Source organism: Pleurodeles waltl, chromosome 9 (assembly GCF_031143425.1).
Source record: "Pleurodeles waltl isolate 20211129_DDA chromosome 9, aPleWal1.hap1.20221129, whole genome shotgun sequence".
Classification (NCBI taxonomy): Eukaryota; Metazoa; Chordata; class Amphibia; order Caudata; family Salamandridae; genus Pleurodeles; species Pleurodeles waltl.
Window position 1 is genome coordinate 1,051,941,732 of NC_090448.1, and position 24,100 is coordinate 1,051,965,831.

General features: G+C 46.2%; 1 protein-coding gene across 1 annotated transcript in view; it reads left to right on the forward strand.

Moving 5' to 3' along the window:
• MAP4K5 (mitogen-activated protein kinase kinase kinase kinase 5) overlaps positions 1 to 24,100 on the forward strand; it is a 604,667-nt gene that overhangs the window by 195,889 nt on the left and 384,678 nt on the right. Inside the window, exons 12-13 of the mRNA XM_069208688.1 lie at positions 12,191 to 12,307; positions 21,157 to 21,238. Of these exons, the coding sequence (XP_069064789.1) occupies positions 12,191 to 12,307; positions 21,157 to 21,238 (199 nt within the window). The remainder of the gene's footprint in view (positions 1 to 12,190; positions 12,308 to 21,156; positions 21,239 to 24,100) is intronic.

Below are 24,100 nucleotides of genomic sequence, written 5' to 3' on the forward strand. Positions count from 1 at the left end.
CTTTCTTTTAGAAATAGTCAACCAACTAGATATTTTATGAATTCATTACTACCTTTAAATGAAGCACTTCTGACCCCTATTCTTTACCCTTTAGGGATAATACAGTTCGACCTCAGTCATTCAAAGAGTCTTATAGGGTCCGATGGTTCTGTCTTCTGTTCTGAGGTCACTGACTGTTCTGTACTTGCTGTTTGCAATCTCCCACCTCTTCTCATTAAAGTAAAACTGGGTGGTAATGGGATGTACATCTTCATGTTGCCATGTGTTTATTAGACGGATGCACTCTTACCCTGGGTTAGATGACAGTGATAGTCCTTAATAGCTTAACCATCAGGGTTACGGAAAGCTCTTACCCATCTTGTCATTGATGTACAGAAAACTAAATCCGTTTTGATTTCTGCTGCAGTGACATATTAACAGAAGAATGCCCACTATATACATGTACCAAACATGACATAACACAGGCATAAGCACAATGAACATAATAGCCAGTGTTGATTAAACACCGTAATGTGCTGTGGGGCTTTCTCTGGAGATCTCCAAGCTTTTTTGAGAAAAAGCTGTTTAATCTCTACAACACTTTGTGCAGAGTAGTAGTTTCTATCTCAAACATGTTTTTCCTAGTCACACAGATCCATGATGTGTAAAGTTAGATTAGTGGCTATTCTAGGACTTGGCACACAAGACCTCCCGCAAGCATGAGGCTCTACATGATTTCACCAATAATTAGTATTTCACACCAGTAACCTCAAACTACTGTTACATTATTCTCAGAGACTCACAGACAGACTGGTGATGAGGATTATCCTTTCTGAACATGTGAAAGGAGGTAATTTGCGCAAGTTGGATCCACAGACATTCCAACACGGTATATCCTTTTAAGTGCCAGAAAGCTGCCACCTGCTTCCATTCTTGACAGCCCTCAATCGTGTTGAACTAAGTGTTTATTTTACTGGCAAAGGCTGCAGTACAAAATGGTGCTACAGTTAGAAGAAATAAAGAATGCAAGGCTCCTGGAGGTTATTTCTGGTTTCCCAAGAAGAGAGGTGACTTAAGAATGATCAAAATCTCGCTTTTTAATCAAATACTTGAAGCAGAAACTCAAAATGGCGAGTCTTTTGCAGATCATCCAGGTCTCTGTTCTTGTGTTTTGTTGTATACATTTTTATTGAAATTTAAGGGAAGATGGTGCAAACCAAATTTTGATACAATGATAAGAATCCCTGGCCCCCACCTTGCTCCTCTCTGGCTCTACCACTACAGTGCATAAGGCAGATCATGGAAATTAAAATACAGATGATCCGGCTTAGCCTATACTTCCTTACAGTGGAAATAAATCCTAATACTACAATACGTTTTTATTTATATTATTATATCTTTCTCAATTGACATAAAACCTTCCCTTTAGTTTGTATTTTAGTTTTTTTCTGTTTTTGTCACAGTATATCAAAAAACATTAGCTTGTATACAGTATATTTGCAGTGATTTTCTTAATTTCTGAGTATCATACAAAAGTTTTTACAAAATTTACAGAAAATTTTAAAATATCAATAATACTGTTAACACATCACAACCCCACATTTCAGTCCTCTCTCACACTCATCCCTGCCACCCCATTCATAGCACACCTCATACATACTACACATCGCCCTGTCCTTTGCCTTCCGTTATGGTGTCCCACCAGACTGGGTTGAAATTGTCACTGCACGTTTCGGTGGGTTTACATACTTTGTAACACATTCTTCAAGACCCACCACCATATAGATAACTTTATATCCTCCCAGCCAGACAAATGAGGATATCTATAACAAACATGAGTCTTCAGCGAAACTTATAAAGCACCAGAAGGCCAAAGTATCGGCAAACTCTGCACTACACTAAAACTGCTTAAACTGCATAAGTGGAATCTGTTATTGTCCCTAATTTTTCATTTCCTACCCACAAGGGTGCCAAAATGAATTCCTCTGAAACTGAAAACTGCCTATAAGATGCAAATTTATTGAAAAACAACATAGAATCCCATTTCTGAGAATCCACATAATTAAAATCTCCAGTAGTGGAAACATTTTTTAAAATAGTTTGGTTAAAAATCAAAGAATTTCAAAGACTTTTAAAAGAAAAAGCCCACCCTGCAGTTTTAATCTTAAATTAGGAAATGTGGATAAATAGATAAAGGTAATGGAGATTGGGTAGGGGAAATGTTAGGAGGAGGTATAAGGGTATGGCATGGAGTCCCCACACAAAAGTTCCATGGGGAGAGGAGGGAAAGAGCGGATGTTGTGGGTCATTCGGGGAAAAAAAACATAGCAAGGGAAAGAAGTAATTGAGTGTTTAGGGGGTAACATCAAGAAGACCACCAAAATAAAAAAACAAAGTGCATTTTCAGGAGTGATATAATGTATTCCTTAAAAGCATGTAAAAGTCAATTTAAAAAAAAAAAAGTTTATGAATTGGTTTCTACCAATTGATAAATTGTATTAATCTTAAATACTTTAACAAAACTGTTTAGGCGTAATAGTTTTTCAGAATTGGTATTTATGAATTTGTTATCTAAGAAAACAAGCAAACTAGCCATGATCAAAGACTTTCAACTGAAGATTGTTATTTTAATGTGATACAAAGAGAAATTCAGTGTTTTTGGTGTTTTTTTTTTAAACACACCATGAGACATGACAAGGCGGGAGGACTCTGTGATCTCTGACATTTTATAGTGTTATGTAGCACAACTGTGATTCAACCTGCATTGGGAGTAAAATAAACAGAAACCTTGGTGTTTGATGGACCACATGCTATCAACTAGATCTCTGTGGAATTTTCTTTGGCTACCTAAGAACAAATGTGTGACCTGTCTATAGTTGTTTCCATAAAAAAAGACAAGTTGCAAGATTAGAAAACTGCTCTTGTATTAATTATGAACAGTTGAAGGCAGGAGGGTACATTTAATTGGGCAGCATTATGTCATTTCAGTAGGCTAACGAGGATATTGGCATGCCACAGAATAAAAGTTTTAATGTAAGACATGTTATCGATTTCATTCGTCGTGTACTGCAAGAATGTTATCCCACAGACAAGTACAAGTTCAAAAACTTCAAAACAGGCCTAGGGGAATCATTTGAATGAGGACAGTGGGAGGAGAGTACAGCTATTGCTGAGAACTTTGCAGAAATCATGCAGGGGTAAACAAATCTTAGCTAAGGTTCTTTATAGGTGCCCAAACTGGACGTGGGATCCAACTGATCTGGCCCTTTTTTCTAAACACCTTCCTTCGGAGGAACAAATTCAGGATGCTGACTCTGGCCCAGGTCCTCTCCACCTTAAATCCTGGGGATTTGATGGTGTCCTTGGACCTGCAGTTCACATACTTTCATTTATTTATCATGCAGCCCTAACCTCAGCCCCCGGGTGCTGATGACGGTAGGCAGGAGTACAAGTATTCCCATACTTCTGTAACTGGCTATTGAAGGTGAGTTTGTCAGTCAGTCGCAGACCTCCCACGAATGACCATCCTGCTTCTCTCTCCCAAGCGATTTTTGTCAACAAGCAAAAAGCCCACCTTTGGTGAGTGAAGAGGATTCCCCTTATATGGGTCATTTTGGACATGGTGGCGTTCAGGACCTTTATGTACTTGTAGTGTGTTTGGAACAGTCAAGGTATGATTCTGATATTTCAGAGTCTGTCCTTTGTTCCAGCCCTGGATGGTGCTGAGGCTTCTTGCTCTCCTGTTATCCTGTATTCTGGTGCTCCGTGCTTGCTGGCACATGCAGGCTTTGCAGTGGAACTTCAATTTTCAGTGGGCTCAGCATAGGGGATTTCTCGGGCAACTTCTGTATATCAGACAAGGTAGCCTGCGACTTGCAATAGCAAATGAAGGATTGCAGACAGACTTTTGGAAGGCAGTTCTCAATACCCCATCCAAACCTCACACTGGTGACAGATGCAATGATTTGTTTAGAGAAGGCCATCTGGGCAAAGGGGGGATCAGATGCCTTTTGTTGCCCCTGCAACAGAGGCACCACATCAGTCTTCTGGTGCTGCATGCCATCTATTTAGCTCACAAGTCGTTTCTGCCTTTCATAAAGTGCAGACCTTTTCAAGTCTTCATGGACACCTCGACTGCCGTGTTGTACTGCAACAAATGGTGTGGGATCACACATGCTGTTCCGGGAGGTGTTGAGGTTGTGGCTCTAGCTGGACCTTCAGGGGATTTCTTTGACCATGAGCCATCTGGTGCAGTCTTTGAAAACCAGAGTGAACAAGCTGTGTAGGCAACATCTAGCTGACCATAAGTGGTCTCTGTATCCTGAGGTGCGTCAGGCCATGTTTGTGTAGTGGGGCATGCCTTTGGGTACTGTTGAACTTTTTCACTTTAAGGTTTCAGCCTCATTGTTCCATCAGAGGCTGGTTTCTCCTACCATAGGACTGCCTTTTACTTTACTGTTTCTCGGCTCTGCTTATTACAAACTTTTTTCTGAGGCAGGCCAGTAAAAACAGCTCGTTATGATAGACCCCAGGTGGGCTCAGAGGAACTGGTACTCAAATCCCCTGAGTCTGAATGACCGTCCTCCATTCTTCCTACCTCTTTGGGGGACTTACTCTCCCAAAAGTAGGGCAGAGTGATACATCTGTATCTTGACAATCTACATCTCGATGCATAGAGACTGAACTGAGTGTGTTCATTTGCCAAAGTACAGATGTGGTCTCGGAAGCATTATTCCCATTCACCATGTTGTTCTATTCTGGGCACTGGGCAAAGTTCATGGCCTGCTGTGATGAATAGGTCGATTCCACTTCAGGCTCAACTTTCAGTTGTTCTCCTGTTTGTCCTGTCTTTGGCCTGGCAAGGCTTTAGCATAAACACTGTTGTGTGTTTTGTCTGTCCTCCCTGCATTTGCAGGATCAACCCCTTCGCTGCCTGGCCGTTTCCACGTCAGGTGCCAAGCATTTTTTTTGTGGCTATTTGGGGCAGTTCACGCTTATGCCCTCATAACGTTTTGTCCACATAAGCTACCCACTCTAAATTTGCATCCTTTTGTTTTTCCCACCATCCTAGTGATTCTAGAGGTACCCAGAAATCGTGGATTCCCCAGGAGGAGACCAAGAAATGAGCTAAAATACAGCTAAAATTTCGTTTTTAAAAATAATGAGAAAAAAGGGCTGTGGAAGAAAACTTGTGGTTTTGGCCCTGAAAATGCCATCAACAGAGGGATTGCTGTGCTCAAATAACAATCTTCCCAGCTTTCAGGAACAGTCAGACTTGAATCAGAAAACCACATTTTTCAACACAATTTTGGCATTTTACTGGGACATACCAAATGTTTACTATTTTTTTGTGCCTTCAGCCTCCTTCCAGTTAGTGACAGAAATGGGTGTGAAACCAGTGCTGGATCCCGGACAGCTAAACATTTCTGAAAGGTAGACAAAATTCTGAATTCAGCAAGGGATCATTTGTGCAGATCCTTCAAGGTTTTTCTACAGAACGTAACAGCTAAAATAAAAGAATATTAAAATTGAGGCTGAAAAAAAGAGCCATTTCTGTCCATGTTTCCTTTTATAACTTTTTTATCTATGACAGATTTTTTAAAGCAATATACCATTACGTCTGCTGGACTCTTCTGGTTGCAGGGATATATAGGGCTTGTAGATCCATCAAGAACCCTAGTTACCCAGAGCCAATAAAGGAGCTGCACCTTGCAGTGGGTTTTCATTCAGTACCGGGTATACAGCAACTCATTTGCTGAAATAATAAGAGTGAAAAATAGGCATCCAGGACCCCTTTGTATTTCCTAAATGGGCACAATATAAGGTTTTCAGAAGCAGCAGTTATTAGCACATCTCTGAATTCCGGGGTCCCCATACTAGCATGTGAATTTCAGGGCATTTCTCAAGTAGACTTCTTTTTTTACACACTGCCTTACATTTGGATGGAAAAAATGTAGAGAAATATTAGGGACAATAACACTTGTTCTTCTATTCTGTGTTCCCCCAAGTCTCCTGATAAAAATGGAACCACACTTGTGTGGGTAGCCTAAAGCCCGCGATAGGAAACGCAACATGGACACATCACAATCTTACATTGAAATTGGACGTGTTTTTTGCAAAGTGCCTTGCTGTGGATTTTGACCTCTAGCTCAGCTGGCACCTAGGGAAACCTACAAACCTGTGCATTTTTGAAAACTAGACGCCTAGGGGAATCCATTATAGGGGTTACTTTTGGGGCCCTCACCAGGTTCTGTTACCCAGAATCCTTTGGAAACCTCAATTTGGCAACAAAAAAAATACACTTTTTCCTCACATTTTGGTTATAGAAAGTTCTGTAATCTGAGTGGAGTCACAAATTTCCTTCCACCCAGCATTTCCCTAAGTCTCCCAATAAAAATGGTACCTCACTGGTGTAGGTAGGCTTAGTGCCCGCAAATGTAGCTAAAAAAAATCAAATTTCTGTGTGGGATCACAGCACCTGCACAAATTTCCTCCACCCAACATTTCCCTCAGACTCCTGATTAAAAATGGTACCTCACTTGTGGAGGTGGTCCAAGTGCCTGTGACAGGGAAGACATGTCGAAATTGTGGGGGAACTAAAGCCCGGCAAAAAGGGCAGTTTGGGAAAAAGTTTTTAGGCTGACAAGTGGGGAAGAATTTTTATCGGTATACATGCGATAATGCTGGGTGCTAGCAATTTTGTGGATTTCTGTTGATTCCGAAAGGTTCCTTCACAAAAATGTGTGATTTCAAGCAAAGTTGGAAGTTTGCAGGGCCTCTCTGCCCGCCCCCATTCCAAGATCGGAAGAGAAATGAAAGCATTTCGCTTCTGATTGCGCTGGAAGCTGGGCAGTGCAATTGCGCACTGACATCATCAGACATCACTGGTGGGTGGGTGTCATTGTGGAAGTGGAAGCGATTCCCCTTCCATCCCTTCCCAGGGGTGGGGGGTGGGAGGGCCACGGGGAGTGCTAGCGCTCTCCCCATGGGCTGGGTGCAGGGCGAGCTGGTCTTTCTCTTCCGCAAATGACGACCGCGGCCAAGGACGAGACCAGCTCGTCCCAGGCACCCGAGGAGTTAAGTTATCAGTGTTGATGCACTTTTTATTTTTTTTAATTTATTTATAGGACTTTCATGTTTGTTCCCCCTTGTGCTCTTTGTTATGCCTCAAAGGAGCATTAATATGGTTTGAATTTTGCTGGATTGATCATGCTGTACATTATTCTGCCATCTAGTGGTTAGGTCCTGAATTGTCTCCTTTAGTCCCTTATCTTTTTTTTTTTTTTTTGTGTTGTTTTGTGTTTTATTTTTTGTTGGTGTCATGTTGTTGAGCGTTTGTTGCTATACAACCCCGTTTTGTGATGTTAGGTGTATGCCCTAAAACCCCTTCTTGCGTTCACCTTCTTTGGATTCTTTTTTCTGCTGTTGGATCTGGAGGCACAGCCAAGAGCTCTGAGGCTGAAGAAGGAAGGAAAGAAAAAAATATATTCTCCAAAATGGTCCAGGAGTCACCGAAAGTTGGAGGAATTCAACAAAACGCCAAATAAACGTGAAATTCTTTGAAGAGTATCTTAACCATGTGGGTCGGAGAATGAGCAAGTGATGTGAGGCATACACCATTTAGTTTTTGCCTCAGCTGCCACAACAGGTTTGTACAGGAGGTTAACTATGATGTGTGCAGTCTTCTTCTTTCAAAGGATCAGAAGTTGGAGGGGTGTGAAACATGCCCTAAATACCAGCCTCCTACCTGATGAAGCCCAGAGAAAAGCAGAGGTTGGCACGTTACTGTATGGCACAACCCCAGCACAAACGGGGTCGCTTACAGACCAGGGCTTGTCTAGTGGTAAGAAAACCCTGAAGAAACTGAATTGGCACAAGGGGAAAGCTGCTGCGAAGAAATTGTTGAGGTAGAGCAGAAAGTGAAGCAAAGTCAAAATATGGTGACAGAAAGATACAGCAGGTCATGTACAAGGATGCAGTGTGGCTGAGCTGAACTCTTCTTAATTGAAGCACAGAAATGCATTCTTGACAGCAAAAACACTGGCAAACGAAAGAAGGCAAAAGGAAAATAAGACCCATGGGCCGAGACCAAAAGACTCAGACTTTGGCAACCCTTTGGAACTGGACTGCGCTTTAAGGGTGACCAGGAGCACTGGTGGGGGGAGAGCTAAGAGAATTTAGACTTTAAAGCCCAAAAGAAAGCCTGGAAGGCTCGGTGCTGAATAGAAGGCCCTTGATGATGAAAAAAAAGAAATGACCAGCTTATCAGGACTTGCTTACGACATAAGGAGTAAGGTATACCACCTACCGCCAGCTCAGGCACTATAGCGTTCTGAGGACCTAGAGTTTCTTTCACCTTGGCCCACCGGGAAGGACCAAGTGGAGCCGCAGAGTGAAACAGCCACACATACTTGTGTAACAGGAAAGGTCTTAGTAAAAGGTGGACACACAGCACTACTGTAATCTGGTACCTCACACATATGCCAAATGAGGGACTCTCCTATGCTTCACTTAAATCACTTAGTACATATATCAGCCATAGTGGAAAACACCAGAGCAATAATAGGAAGAATTATTGTCTATGCACCAGTCACCAAAAACATTCCTCACTCCAGCAAAGAGAATAGTGCCCAAGGTTAACCCCAGCACCTTTGTGGAATCTGAATATAGTGCTGATGTGGGATTCAAACACTTAAAGCAGCATTCTTAATTGCCATTATGTCTCTACAGAGTTAATGAACTGCAGGTTCTCACAACACAGGAACCGTACGTGAACATACACAAGGACAGAGTGGTAATGAGAACAAACCTGTAGTTTCTCCCAGAAGTAATATCTCACTTTCATGTCAAGCAGGCCGTAGACTTACCTGTGCTTTTTGAGCCCCCTAAATCCTAAGTGGAAAGAACACTGCATACATTGGATGTCATAATAGAAGTCCTAAGTTATTTACAGATAGCAAAACAATTCAGGAAAGCGGAACCAATACTTCATGCCCTTCTCCCTGTCAAGCAAAGATTCCTCAGTCATTAAGGGAAGCATAGCTGGTTGGATAGTACAGACAATCCAGGCCTGTATATTGTAACAAGAGTAATATTGAGATAAAAAAATTAGGGCACATTCCACAAGGAAAAAAAGGAAGCATTGCTCAATTTCATTGCAAACGTCCTAAAACAACATCTAAATGGCAGCCACATGGTCTACCATGCACACCTTCACAAAACATTACTTTGTGGATATTCAAGTTATCATGGAAGCACAGGTGAGACAGAATGTACTGTGACATGTGCAAAAACACTCTCTTCTCAACCCAGCCTCCTAGGGGAAGAAAATGCTGTGCAAAATCAATACATAGCATGTGAATCCAGAAAACTCTTCAAGCTGCAAACTACTCCAACAAGTCAGTCGTTTAGTCCTTACTTTCTGGATTTTCACATCTTTTGAGTTTATGCACAGCTGCTCGTTGGGGTTCCTCATTATGATTGCTTTTGCTTACTGTGTCTATAAATTGTAGGTGATGTCAATGCAACCACCGTGTACCACACTCTTACTAGAAAGCTGGTGCTTCAGACAGGGCATTATTTCTGCCAAATCAGATGTTGCAAATCCAGTTTATCACACTCCTCGCTTTCTTATATTTGCCATATCCCTCTGAGGAGAAGTAGTACATTTACAGTTGCGCCTAGAAGCTGTTGATCTTTCAGACAGAGAGCCATTGAGCGGATGAACAACTTTCTGCGAGGTTCTCTGGTGCCAAGAAAGGAAAATCAGTTAAGAAATGGAACTTATCCTATTGGATAGTTCTTTAAATAAAGACATGCTATGCCTTGGCCTACAAGGAGCCTTCCAAGGGCTTTTTGGTCTCATTTGACTAGAGCTAAGGCCTTGGTCAAGGGTGTTTGGCTGCTGGGCATCTGTCGGGCAGCTACACTAGCATCCGTTCACACTTTCACCAGATAGTACTGTCTTGACTGCCAGGTCAGCATGGAGTGCTATTTTGCCTGCTCATTCCTTTAGGGTTTCTTGATGTGAAGTCCACTACTCCGATCCTCCACCTTTGACATCTGTTAAAAAAGTTAAGGACCTGCGTTTAAAAGTAGCCATAGGAATACAAAAGTTACTTACCTTCAGTAATGTTTTTTCTGTTGGATACTCTTTCTAACTGCAGAGGCACTTTATGTTCTGTGGAATGGTCTTCTAGGTGGTAATAAGGTCCTAGCTTCGGTTTTATTCATTCTCATGGTTCTCATTCTATCACTGATGTTCGGCTTGGTTTTAAATATACAGGGAGTGCAGAATTATTAGGCAAATGAGTATTTTGACCACATCATCCTCTTTATGCATGTTGTCTTACTCCAAGCTGTATAGGCTCGAAATCCTACTACCAATTAAGCATATTAGGTGATGTGCATCTCTGTAATGAGAAGGGGTGTGTTCTAATGACATCAACACCCTATATCAGGTGTGCATAATTATTAGGCAACTTCCTTTCCTTTGGCAAAATGGGTCAAAAGAAGGACTTGACAGGCTCAGAAAAGTCAAAAATAGTGAGATATCTTGCAGAGGGATGCAGCACTCTTAAAATTGCAAAGCTTCTGAAGCGTGATCATCGAACAATCACGCGTTTCATTCAAAATAGTCAACAGGGTCGCAAGAAGCGTGTGGAAAAACCAAGGCGCAAAATAACTGCCCATGAACTGAGAAAAGTCAAGCGTGCAGCTGCCACGATGCCACTTGCCACCAGTTTGCCCATATTTCAGAGCTGCAACATCACTGGAGTGCCCAAAAGCACAAGGTGTGCAATACTCAGAGACATGGCCAAGGTAAGAAAGGCTGAAAGACGACCACCACTGAACAAGACACACAAGCTGAAACGTCAAGACTGGGCCAATAAATATCTCAAGACTGATTTTTCTAAGGTTTTATGGACTGATGAAATGAGAGTGAGTCTTGATGGGCCAGATGGATGGGCCCGTGGCTGGATTGGTAAAGGGCAGAGAGCTCCAGTCCGACTCAGACGCCAGCAAGGTGGAGGTGGAGTACTGGTTTGGGCTGGTATCATCAAAGATGAGCTTGTGGGACCTTTTCGGGTTGAGTATGGAGTCAAGCTCAACTCCCAGTCCTACTGCCAGTTCCTGGAAGACACCTTCTTCAAGCAGTGGTACAGGAAGAAGTCTGCATCCTTCAAGAAAAACATGATTTTTATGCAGGACAATGCTCCATCACACGCGTCCAAGTACTCCACAGCGTGGCTGGCAAGAAAGGGTATAAAAGAAGGAAATCTAATGACATGGCCTCCTTGTTCACCTGATCTGAACCCCATTGAGAACCTGTGGTCCATCATCAAATGTGAGATTTACAAGGAGGGAAAACAGTACACCTCTCTGAACAGTGTCTGGGAGGCTGTGGTTGCTGCTGCACGCAATGTTGATGGTGAACAGATCAAAACACTGACAGAATCCATGGATGGCAGGCTTTTGAGTGTCCTTGCAAAGAAAGGTGGCTATATTGGTCACTGATTTGTTTTTGTTTTGTTTTTGAATGTCAGAAATGTATATTTGTGAATGTTGAGATGTTATATTGGTTTCACTGGTAATAATAAATAATTGAAATGGGTATATATTTTTTTTTTGTTAAGTTGCCTAATAATTATGCACAGTAATAGTCACCTGCACACACAGATATCCCCCTAACATAGCTAAAACTAAAAACAAACTAAAAACTACTTCCAAAAATATTCAGCTTTGATATTAATGAGTTTTTTGGGTTCATTGAGAACATGGTTGTTGTTCAATAATAAAATTAATCCTCAAAAATACAACTTGCCTAATAATTCTGCACTCCCTGTATGTCTGTGTGAAGGGGTGGTACTTCTATATGCTCTGTGCTGTCATTTCCCGAGGTGGGGCAAGATTCCTGCAGAGGCTGGTCGGTGCCACCTACCAGCATTGTGAGCAACTGCTAGAAATCTTTCTGGACCCTGTCTTGTGCCTGTGGAAACTGCTGTGAGTGTCCACCTGAAAGAGCGTTTACAAAGGTAAATAACTTGTTTTGCTGTTTAACTGTATTTTTTGTACAACATCACTGAAATTAAGCTGCAAAAATATGAAAAAATAATTGCTGTAGAATAAAATGCAGTGCAACTATAGAGATGTGGTGAATAAAGCAACTAGTTCTGTTGTTTTCTAACTGAGAAATTGTGTTTTTCTTCAGCATAGCTTTGTATATCAGTCCGGTATCTCTAAAGCTTTAGCCATTGAACTGCTGGATAAAGTAAATAACCCAGAAAGCCATCAACAATATGTGGAAGCAGATGAGGATGATATTGAGGTGAGGAAAACATTGTTATTATTGGTATGAGAACTTCTCCATTGACGTGTTTCAAAATGGTCAGGTGTCTTCTTTATAGGTGGTTACTTTAAGAAGTGCTATGATCTGCAATTTGGAGCATCTTAAAGACAAACTCTGTGATCTGCAATTTGGAGCATCTTAAAGACAAACTATTGGATACATTTAGTGGTAGATGGCATAGCATAGTGCTATCCATTTTGGCTATCTTTTCTTTGTAGAATTTGGGTTTGATGTTTCATTTTCCATGTTATTCTGTGGCACGAGTAGATATTATAAAAGAAATTATAAAGTTTTGATGGCTTCCAACAATCAAACAATCAGTTCCCAGGCAGGTCGCTCCCCTCACCGCCATGCAGCCCCCAGTGTGACCGCTCTCGCTGCCGTGCCCTGACTGCCTGTGCCTGCCTCCTGTGACCGAGCGCCAGTGTCCTCCGATTCTGTGCCCACGAGTGCCTGTGTCCCTGGTATTGTTGCCCTGATTGTTCTCCCTTACTTTGTTGCCTTGCCCTGACTGTGCTCCCTTTTCTTTCTGCTTCCCTCGTCTTGTTGCATCTCCCCCTCGCCGCCCGTTTTCCCGCCGCCGCGTCCTGGTAGCTCCGCCCCCTTGGACCCCATTAGCCGCCCCACTCCCACCTGCTCCTCCCTCCCTCTTCCCCTCATATGAAGGCCGCGCAGCGGTAGAGAGAGCGACCTCTGACCCTGGTTCCCAGGCAGGTCGCTCCCCTCACTGCCACGCAGCCCCCAGTGTGACCATTCTCGCTGCCGTGCCCTGACTGCCTGTGCCTGCCTCCTGTGACCGAGCGCCAGTGTCCTCCGATTCTGTGCCCCGAGTGTCTGTGTCCCTGGTATTGTTGCCCTGATTGTTCTCCCTTACTTTGTTGCCTTGCCTTGACTGTGCTCCCTTTTCTTTCTGCTTCCCTCGTCTTGCCGCGTCTCCCCCTCGCCACCCGTTTTCCCGCCGCCGCGTCCCGGTAGCTCCGCCCCCTTGCACCCCATTGGCCGCCCTGCTCCCACCTCCTCCTCCCTCCCTCTTCCCCTCATATGGAGGCCGCGCAGCGGTAGAGAGAGCGACCTCTGACCCTGGTTCCCAGGCAGGTCGCTCCCCTCACCGCCACGCAGCCCCCAGTGTGACCGCTCTCGCTGCCGTGCCCTGACTGCCTGTGCCTGCCTCCTGTGACCGAGCGCCAGTGTCCTCCGATTCTGTGCCCCGAGTGCCTGTGTCCCTGGTATTGTTGCCCTGATTGTTCTCCCTTACTTTGTTGCCTTGCCTTGACTGTGCTCCCTTTTCTTTCTGCTTCCCTCGTCTTGCTGCGTCTCCCCCTCGCCGCCCGTTTTCCCGCCGCCGCGTCCTGGTAGCTCCGCCCCCTTGCACCCCATTGGCCGCCCGCTCCCACCTCCCAGCTGCTCCTCCCTCCCTCTTCCCCTCATATGGAGGCCGCGCAGCGATAGAGAGAGCGACCTCTGACCCTGGTTCCCAGGCAGGTCGCTCCTCTCACCGCCACGCAGGCCCCAGTGTGACCGCTCTCGCTGCCGTGCCCTGACTGCCTGTGCCTGCCTCCTGTGACCGAGCGCCAGTGTCCTCCGATTCTGTGCCCCGAGTGCCTGTGTCCCTGGTATTGTTGCCCTGATTGTTCTCCCTTACTTTGTTGCCTTGCCTTGACTGTGCTCCCTTTTCTTTCTGCTTCCCTCGTCTTGCTGCGTCTCCCCCTCACCGCCCGTTTTCCCGCTGCCGCGTCCCGGTAGCCCCGCCCCCTTGCACCCCATTGGCCGCCCCGCTCCCACCTCCCAGCTGCTCCTCCCTCCCTCTTCCCCTCATATGGAGGCCGCGCCAAAGGCAAGCACGTCTGCGCCCGTCCGCGTCTGGACCGCGCCCAGCACCAGACCCCCTGGCCCCCGCCGCTGCCAGCCTCCCCGCCGGACCTACGACGCCGCCACCCTCCTCGCACTCAACACCAGACGGATCCCCGGGTGCTGCCGTGCCGACCCAAGACGCACCCACGGACCCTTCGCCTGCCAATCATGCAAGTTCTCCTGCATCCGGACCCGCACCGCACCCGCCAAGCCAAGCACCAGCAGCAACCACCTGAAGTGCATCCTGCTCAATACCCGCTCCATCCACAGACACGCCGTGGAACTCTGGAACCTGCTCCACACCACATCTGCAGACGTCGCCTTCCTCACAGAAACCTGGATGAACGCCTCCTCAGCGCCCGCCATCGCCATCCCGGACGGATACAAGATCACCCGGAGGGACCGCGTCAACCAGACAGGAGGAGGCATCGCCATCGTCCACAAGAACACCATCCGCATCATGACCAACTCCGACGACACCCTCACAGCCGCTGAACATCTCCACTTCCAGATACACACCGACCCCAAGACCACACTCAGAGGCACCCTCATCTACAGACCCCCAGGACCCCGCACACAATTCAGCGAAGACATCGCAGACTTCATCAGCCCACACGCCCTCCCCTCCGCTGACTACATCCTCCTAGGGGACCTCAACTTCCACCTGGAGAACAACAACGACAACAACACCACCACCCTGCTGGACAACCTCGCCAACCTCGGACTCAAGCAACTGGTGAACACCCCCACCCACTACGCCGGACACACGCTTGACCCAGTCTTCTCCTCCAGCAAGTACATCTCCTTCAGCCACTCCACCGGACTCCAGTGGACAGACCACAGCTGCGTCCACTTCAACTTCAGAAGAACCACGACTCACCACCACCCACAACAGGCTCCCCGCAGGAGCTGGAACAAGATCACCACCAACCAGCTCTCCACATCACTGAGCCAGAACCCTCCCGCCAGCTCAGCGGACCCCAACCAAGCAGCCAACAACCTCACACAGTGGATCACCAACTGCGCTGACAACCTTGCACCTCTGAAAAACCATCCCATCAGGCCCAACAGCAAGAAAGCCTCCTGGTTCAACAACGGCCTCAAGAACTCCAAGAAGAACTGCCGCACCCTCGAGAAAGCCTGGCGAAAAAAACAGACTACAGACAACATGACCGCCCTCAAGCAGGCCTCCCGCAAACACCACCAGCTGATCCGCACCACCAAGAAGACAGCATTCAAAGCACGACTAGACAACAACGCACACAACAGCAAGGAACTCTTCAGCATCGTCAAAGAGCTCTCCAACCCCAGCGCCGGAAACAACGACATCACTCCCTCACAAGACCTCTGCGACTCACTCGCCTCGTTCTTTCACCGCAAGATCGCCGACATACACAACAGCTTCGGCGCACAGACCACGCACCCAACCACCAAACCGACGCCCCCCAACACCACCCTCCGCGCCTGGACCCCGGTCTGCACCGAAGACACCATCCATACGATGAACACCATCCATTCCGGATCACCAACCGACCCATGCCCCCACCACATCTTCAACAAGGCCAACTCCGTCATCGCACCCCATCTCCGGACATCATCAACTGCTCCTTCAACACCGCCACCTTCCCGGAGAGCTGGAAGCATGCCGAACTCAGCGCCCTCCTGAAGAAACCATCAACAGACCCCACCGACCTCAAGAACTACCGCCCCATCTCGCTCCTCCCGTTTCCTGCCAAAGTCATTGAGAAGACCGTCAACAGACAGCTAGCCGCCTTCTTCGAGACTAATGGATCCCTCGACCACTCGCAGTCCGGCTTGCGAGCCAACCACAGCACCGAGACCGCCCTCATCGCAGCCACTGACGACATCCGAGCCCTGCTCGACAACGGGGAAACAGCGGCCCTCATCCTCCTGGACCTCTCCGCAGCGTTCGACACTGTCTGCCACCGCACCCTAGTGCAGCGCCTCAGCAACATCGGAATCCAAGAGAAGGCACTAGAGTGGATCATCTCGTTCCTCGCCGGAAGAACCCAGAGAGTCTGCCTCCCCCGTTCAGATACGAGGCCACCGAAGTCATCTGCGGCGTACCACAAGGATCATCACTCAGCCCCACCCTCTTCAACGTCTACATGAGCCCCCTCGCAGCCATCGCACGCCAACACAACCTCAACATCATCTCCTACGCCGACGACACCCAGCTGATCCTCTCCCTCACCAACGACCCAGCCACCGCCAGAACCAACCTGCACGAAGGGATGAAAGACGTAGCCGAGTGGATGATGAACAGCCGCCTGAAACTGAACTCAGAGAAGACGGAAGTCCTCATCCTTGGATCATCACCCTCTGCCTGGGACGACTCCTGGTGGCCCCCTGCCCTGGGCAGCGCACCCAAACCAACGGACCACGCACGCAACCTGGGCTTCATCCTGGACTCCTCCCTCTCGATGACCAGACAAGTCAACGCCGTCTCATATCATGCTTCAACATCCTACGCATGCTCCGAAAGATCTTCCGATGGATCCCCACCGAAACCAGGAAGACGGTCACCCAGGCACTCGTCACCAGCTGACTGGACTACGGTAACACCCTCTACACCGGAACCACGGCCAAACTACAGAAAAGACCCCAACGCATCCAGAACGCCTCCGCACGCCTCATCCTTGACTTCCCCCGACACAGCCACATCTCCGGACACCTGAGAGACTTGCACTGGCTCCCCGTCAGCAAGAGAATCACGTTCCGTCTCCTCACCCACGCACACAAGGCCCTCCACGACCTGGGCCCTCAACAACCGCCTGACCTTCTACACTCCCTCCCGCCAGCTACGATCGACCAGCCACGCCCTCGCCGCCGTGCCACGCATTAGAAAAGCCACCATGGGAGGAAGATCCTTCTCCTACCTGGCAGCCAAGACTTGGAACTCCCTCCCCATCCACCTCCGTCTGACCCAAGACCACCTCTCCTTCAGGAAGCAACTCAAGACCTGGCTGTTCGAGCAGTAGTGGTCACCCCTCCCCCAGCGCCTTGAGACCCTCCGGGTGAGTAGCGCGCTATACAAATTTCTTGATTGATTGATTAAAAAATTTGTAAAGCGCAACTTACCACCCAGGCGGGAGAGAGAGCACGATCAGTCGAAGAACCAGGTCTAGAGGTCTTTCCTGAACTGAGCCAGCGAGGGGATCTGCCTTAGGTGAAGCGGTAGCTTGTTGCAGGTCTGGCCAGCGAGGTAGGAGAAGGATTTTCCTTCAGCCGTGTTCTTCTGGCTTCTAGGGGTGGTGGCGAGGGCCAGTTCAGCAGAGTTTCCTGGGGGGTGCGTAGAAGGAGAGGCAGTGGTTGGAAGGCAGGTCCGATGTTGTGTAGGGCCTTATAAGCATGTGTTAGGAGTTTCAAAAGGATGTGTTTGTTGACGAGGAGCCAGTGTAGATCTCTCAGGAGTTATGATAGTTTTTGCTGCTGTGAAGCGGTTTATATGTATTAATGCAAGATTTAACAGTTTCACTCTCAGATCCTGTTTGGGTATATATGGTTTGAGGACACTGTTTTCTATTCATGGATAGACCTGCAGCAAAGTGTTTTTAGCTTATTCTTCACAGTTTGTTTTTGGAGAGGTTGGAAGGTGTGGATGTTGATCTTGTGTGTTTTATTATGATGTGGTGGTCTGAGGGGTATGTCTGCATTGTGTTATGTGATGGTGTATTGAGTAAGTTTCCATTGTGAGTCTGTAGGGTAGTCCCTGAGGAATTTGTCACTTTGCTGTTATTGGTAGACCATGAACTGTATGGCGCGGTAGTCTGCCCAGGATTTGATACACTCTGTGGTGCGGAGGGTGTTTATGAAATAGTGGAGTGTGCCTTTCCTTTTTTATGAGGCATACTGTCATCTATAGATTTTAAGTCCTGCCAAGATCCATACTGGAACCAGACAAAGCTTCCATGGGCCCTTCATGTCGGTAGGTGGCACCGTTGACACCCACTTTGATTTTCTCCTGCCCTGGACATATCAACATACAATGAAATGTAGGAGCCACCCATACTCGCTGATGTCACTTCATTTTATCCTGAAACCTTTAACACAGAGCTTCACTCATCTTATTTCTGTTTAACTTAGCACAACCTTTAGTGAACAACATTATTAGGAACTGTAGTAAGGATCTAGCCATTGAATGCTATAATAGGCATGTGTTGCAAGCATATCATAATTCTGTCTGTGGTGTGTCAGACCAACGTATGATTGCAAGCCTTGCAATAAATGCTACCATACGTACTTGGTGATTAGGAAGTGGGAGCCCAAGGTGTACATGGCAAAGCACAAAAAAAACGAGGGTCTTCCCACTTGAGATCTCCCCCTTTGGCTAAGTGGAAGCCAAAGGACAATACTTCAATGAATATCAAAAATCAAATGAAAGGGGCTTTTGACATTGTTGGGCTAAGTCCTGTAGTTGGGAAATGACTGTATCTGACTCTGGCATCCTCTAATCACATTTGCATCTGCAAAAGAAGCTCCCTAATCCATCTCCGGATCCACAGAAAGTTGCGGCCTTCATAGAGCCTGTTCAGCAATTTTTCAATATGACTCTTCCTTTTTCTAGTATTCTTTTGGTGGCCTCAAGGTGCACTCCGCTGGTGGATCTATTCTGGGTGCTGACTGACCCTGCCCAGGGATCGCCACTTTCTCTTCTACCTTAAAATACCCAACCTTATCCCCACTGAGGCAGCCAGTTATCAGCATATCACTGTGTCAGCTATGTGGAAGATTGAGGAAAAAGTGTTGGCCAGAACCACAACCTTCAGCATCTGTGGAAGTTGTGCATTTGCCCTGGGCACTAAATCCACCCTTCATGAATCCAGGGTCATTGTGAATGCGGAGGATGTGGCAAGAGTCATCCTTTTGGATATGTGTTGCATTTAATTCTGTAGACCATGACATTTACTGCTGAGATTGGTGGACATCAGTTTTGGTTGTATTCTGATTAATTGTTTGAAGTAAGTAAATTCTGATCACGCTTTACAAGATATTCATTCACCCCCTTCAAGCCTCCAAAGATAGACGGAACCTGTAGTGTATCAAAAGGTTCATCCCCGTCGCCAATTAAGTTCTAGCATTCACTGGTAGAACCTTTCCCTGCAGTTTCCTTCTCCAGTGATACCCAACTGCTGGTCAAACTTGTTGATGTGCCATCGTCTGTACTGAAATGTAATCGCTGTCCTCCAGCAGTCTGGCAGTTGATGAACCACAGCTGCTTAAAACAGTATGCCAGCAAAACTGAGCTTCTGTTATTAGGTAGCAACATATTTCTCTGGGTCTTCCGTCTTTGGCCAAGAAGTCTTGGTATACTGAGTAACCATGTACATAAGGTAGACCCACTGGGTGTTTTTAGAAATTAGAATGCCTCCATCTCTTGGACAGGCTGAGGCAGTCAACTCAGACTATTTCATCACTCTGTTTCTTCAGGACAGCTCTTTACTTCCTTCCTGAAGACAAGCTTAGATTGGCTGTTGTCGGACGTATTGTATACAATCCTGTCAATCCTGCATAGTGCGCATAAATTTGCAGTGAGTCCCATTTTGGGGCTTCCTAAGTCTGATGTTTTGCCTAAAGCACAGAGATGCCTGCATTTGCTGTCTGGAGTTGAACACACAATTTAAGCAGCTTTGTAGGGCTCATAGGGTTTTAAAGTTTTTAATAGCTTGGAAAAGTCTGAACTTGCTAGGATGTTCAAAAGTATACCTCCACTCAGGTGCTAGAGAAAGAGTCGACCAGTAGACCTCTTCTGTTACCTGGCATCTACGCTGTGGAACAATCCTAACTCGCACCCGCGAGACCAACAGTTACTTTGACTTAGGTAACAGGAAATATACACCCTGATTATGAAACTCCACAACTGGAACCAATATTTTAAATACTGCAGTCTGTGAAATTCTCGCCACTTTTAGTTTTCAGATTTCGTAGGTTATGACAGCTGCAGAATGTTTGTTATGTGGTACCCCTTTACACATCAGAAGCCTCTCCTGTGTAGCTCCGTAGAAGTTACATTTTGACTCCATTAGAGCATGACTTTGCTCAGCTTGATAGCTCAGTTCTTGAGGTGTGCAAGGGCTTTGTGTTATTTCATGAATATGTTAAAAGTAATCATGATTTGAGGTAATGTTTCATCGCTTGTGATAGCACAGATGCTTGAGACATAATTATTACACTTTATTTGTACAGCCTGGTGTTATTTATGCTATAATGTTATATCCCTCCTAGATAGTTTACACCTAGTCCATGCGAGCAAAGACTTCTTACCTGTTTTCACTTAATGATATCTCTATTTCAGAGACCGAGTTTTGAGTATGCGCACTTTGACAACATCAGTACTCATAGTGACTGCTATGAACTATTTACTTTCTTCTCCTGTTATGCTTTCTCACAAACAATATTTACAGCTCTTTCCTAGAAGGTAAATATAATGATGCTGATACCGCCATGGAGAGAATGTTTTCCCTGTACTACTTGTAAGCATTTCTTACTTGTTATAGATTTACTTGCCCTCCGTTATGTAGCATCAGTTCTTCAACATATTTGTAAGAATCAAACCAACACTGCATGCTTTCTCACTTTTTTCGCTACAGATTAGAATGTAGCTAACTCCAGTTGTAGCATGTTGTTCTGGAAGTACCGTTAGTGTGAAAATTGTGAAGTTCAGTGGCCTATGATTTAATAGATAACAGATCTGGCATGCCTTGGTATTAGGAAAGCAAGTGGATGTCCTGGAAGCGGAACTGTTACTTGCAGATTTGACAGTGTTTACTTCCTTATCATCTTTACCATAAGAATTTATAGAATTTAATTCCTTGTACTGACTTTTGAAATTCTGAAGATTATTCAGCCAGTCTTTGCTACTTTGTCAGTTTGCTGTTAGGGTTGGTTTATTTGTTGGGATGTGCACAGGATGGAAAAGGTTAACTGACATGTATATTTCTTGGTCCCAATTACAGCCGCTGCCAGTAGCTATACGTCATACCATTCGTTCGTCAAATAAGAGCTCTAGAGCCGAAAGGACTGCATCAGAAATAAATTGTAAGTTGAAAATACCACATTATATTCTTTTTTCAATTTTTTTTATTTGAGGTTTTTAATTGTACTGTCAATTGTAGGTTGAATGTAGCACATTATACACATTAGTTTTTTGTAGTACAGTGAGATATCTACAAAATAGCAAAGATAATATTTGTAATTTGTATTTTGTGTCTGTAAAGTGCAATCTGGCCGTGGCATCGAAGCGCTATGCAGAGAGTAGTGCAAGTGAGTGCGAAGAAAGACAGGGGATAATATCTATTGTTAGACCACAGGAAAACATTATAAAACTGAAGTAATATAGCTGATACCCATCAAACAAAAAAATGCATAAAATACATTTGATGGACCGAATGCAGAACAAATCAAACCTTCACCCCCAGTCACAGATCTGGGTTTAATCCATCTTTTTTTTTAGTTGTTTTTTTTTTTTTTTACTCACCATGCTATTCCAGTTTCGACCCAGCCATAGCCAAATCAATCTTGACCTTGCTCCTCATGGAAACAGTCCAGCCCGAACAGCCAGGCAAAGTCCTCCATCTGCATTCCATCCATCATCTGTTCTTTTTGCATTTATCACCCTAAGTGGGAAGGTTATGCTCAGACATGGGCCTGTGCTTGCTATGCCACCAGATTCAAGCTAGCCTGGTTGATGAGCGGTGATACACCGAAACAGGTCCCAGGAGGCAAGACCTGGCAGTCTCGGCTGGGCTGTTCCCATAAGGAGCAGGGTCAAGTCTGATTTGCAGATGGCTAGGTCCAAACTGGGGTGGCATGGTGAGCAAATTAGCGATCTGTGAATTTCTAGTGGGTTTTTTTTTTATTTTATTTTTTACAGTAGAATAATACTGAATTATCATACATAAATGCAACCCCTTGCTGTGCACAGACTATGGTGATGTGCAGCAGGGAGTTGACTGCAGGGACCTTATCCCCTTAGGCCATTTATTTAACTGAAACTGTGGGCCCCCTCCTCCTCAAGACTTGATAGTCCCGGGGGACCCCTTCCCGCCCCCCTCACCCCTGCCACTCTTTTATCCCTAGGGGGCATGTGTGTCATGTTTGGTGGCATGCAGAGCCCCTTCCCCGGACCAATTTCGGCTACCTGCCAACACACACACACTCTCACACACACACACACACACTCTCTCTCACACACACACACACACACACACACACACACTCTCTCACACACACACACACACACACACACACACACACACACACACACACACACACTCTCTCTCTCTCTCTCTCTCTCTCTCTCTCTCTCTCTCACGCTCTCTCACACACGCTCTCTCACACACGCTCTCTCACACTCTCTCTCACACACACACTCTCTCTCACACACACTCTCTCTCTCTCACACCCACACTCTCACACCCACACTCTCTCTCACACCCACACTCTCTCTCACACCCACACTCTCTCTCACACCCACACTCTCTCTCACACCCACACTCTCTCTCACACACACTCTCTCTCTCACACTCACAACCACACTCTCACACACTCTCTCTCACACCCACACTCTCTCTCACACCCACACTCTCTCGCGCACACACACTCTCTCGCACACACACACACACACACACACACACACACTCACACTCACACTCACACATACACTCACACAGACACTCTCCAAGATGATTTCATTCCTGGGGACCCCATCCCCTGGGGCCTGCCACAAGAGAAGGTGGGTACCCACACAAGGCACCACCACACAGTCAGGGTCACAAGGGGGGCCAAGGCCCCCCTGCGGCCCCAGCCGGCTCCTGCATCCAGTGTGAGCTTGCATTGCTCCTGCCCACAGGGGTCAGCTAATAATGAGGTTCCCTGTAGGCAAGAGCAATATTTAGATCTGTTTCCCTGCTTGCATCACTGTGGGCAAGAAAACAGATCTTAAGTCTGCTCCCAGTGTGCTGGAGCATTTTAAAAGCTCCCGCCAGCAGGGAGCAGACTTAGTGTTTGCTCCCACTTGGGGTGAAGTTAAAAAATGGGTCCTCCAATCAAGAGGAAAAACAGATGTCCCTGCACGTGATGCTGTGGACAGGGAAACTGCTATGTACCAGGGGTGGGAACCCTGAGACATAGTTGCTGAGCCGGCACTGGGGTGGGCTACCCGGGGCCACTATGGATCAGGGATGGGGGCTGTGTGCTATCCTCTCCCTTAAAGGAATCGGACGGAGGTTGGCGGCCCAGAGTCTTTGTAGGCCTGAGGAAGGGGGCTGTGCAGCCCCCTTCCCCCATTTCTGAATTTGCAGACCTGGAGCTGGGCTTCGGCTCAGGATCGGGGGGAAGGGGTTGGGGTTGCATGGTGCGCTGTGAGGGTACTCTGGAGTCTCTGGGAAGGGGACAGCCGAGCTCACCTCCCCTTTATAAACACAGCCCTTTGGGTGGGATCCCTGGTGCGCAGTATACCTCTGAAACTTGCCATGCACAAACTAATGAAAGTGTGGCACCTTTTTGGAGAGTTTTGTTGTAATTTGTCAAATTATGCCAAAGGTATTAGCAACAGAACAGAACAAATGATTTTTGTATGGAAAAGCTGAACTAAATAGAACAACTATTGGTGACTGCCATTAGGTAATATAGAATAAGGGAAGGGTGTGTGTGTATATAGACGCACACACACACACACAATTCCTGACCCTTGCAGGGCAGCATCGCCATGTAGGAGAGGACACCTGCTAGAAATTTCTCCATTCTCCTACTCTCATGGAAGCGGAAAACACCACACGCTCAATCCGATGCTCGTTTAGCTAGAGCTGAAATGCGTAGATCTGTGCCGGCCTGCTCACTGTTAATTATAAATAAAACACTTTGATTTCCCATTAGATTTCAGTATATGGCATTTCCGTT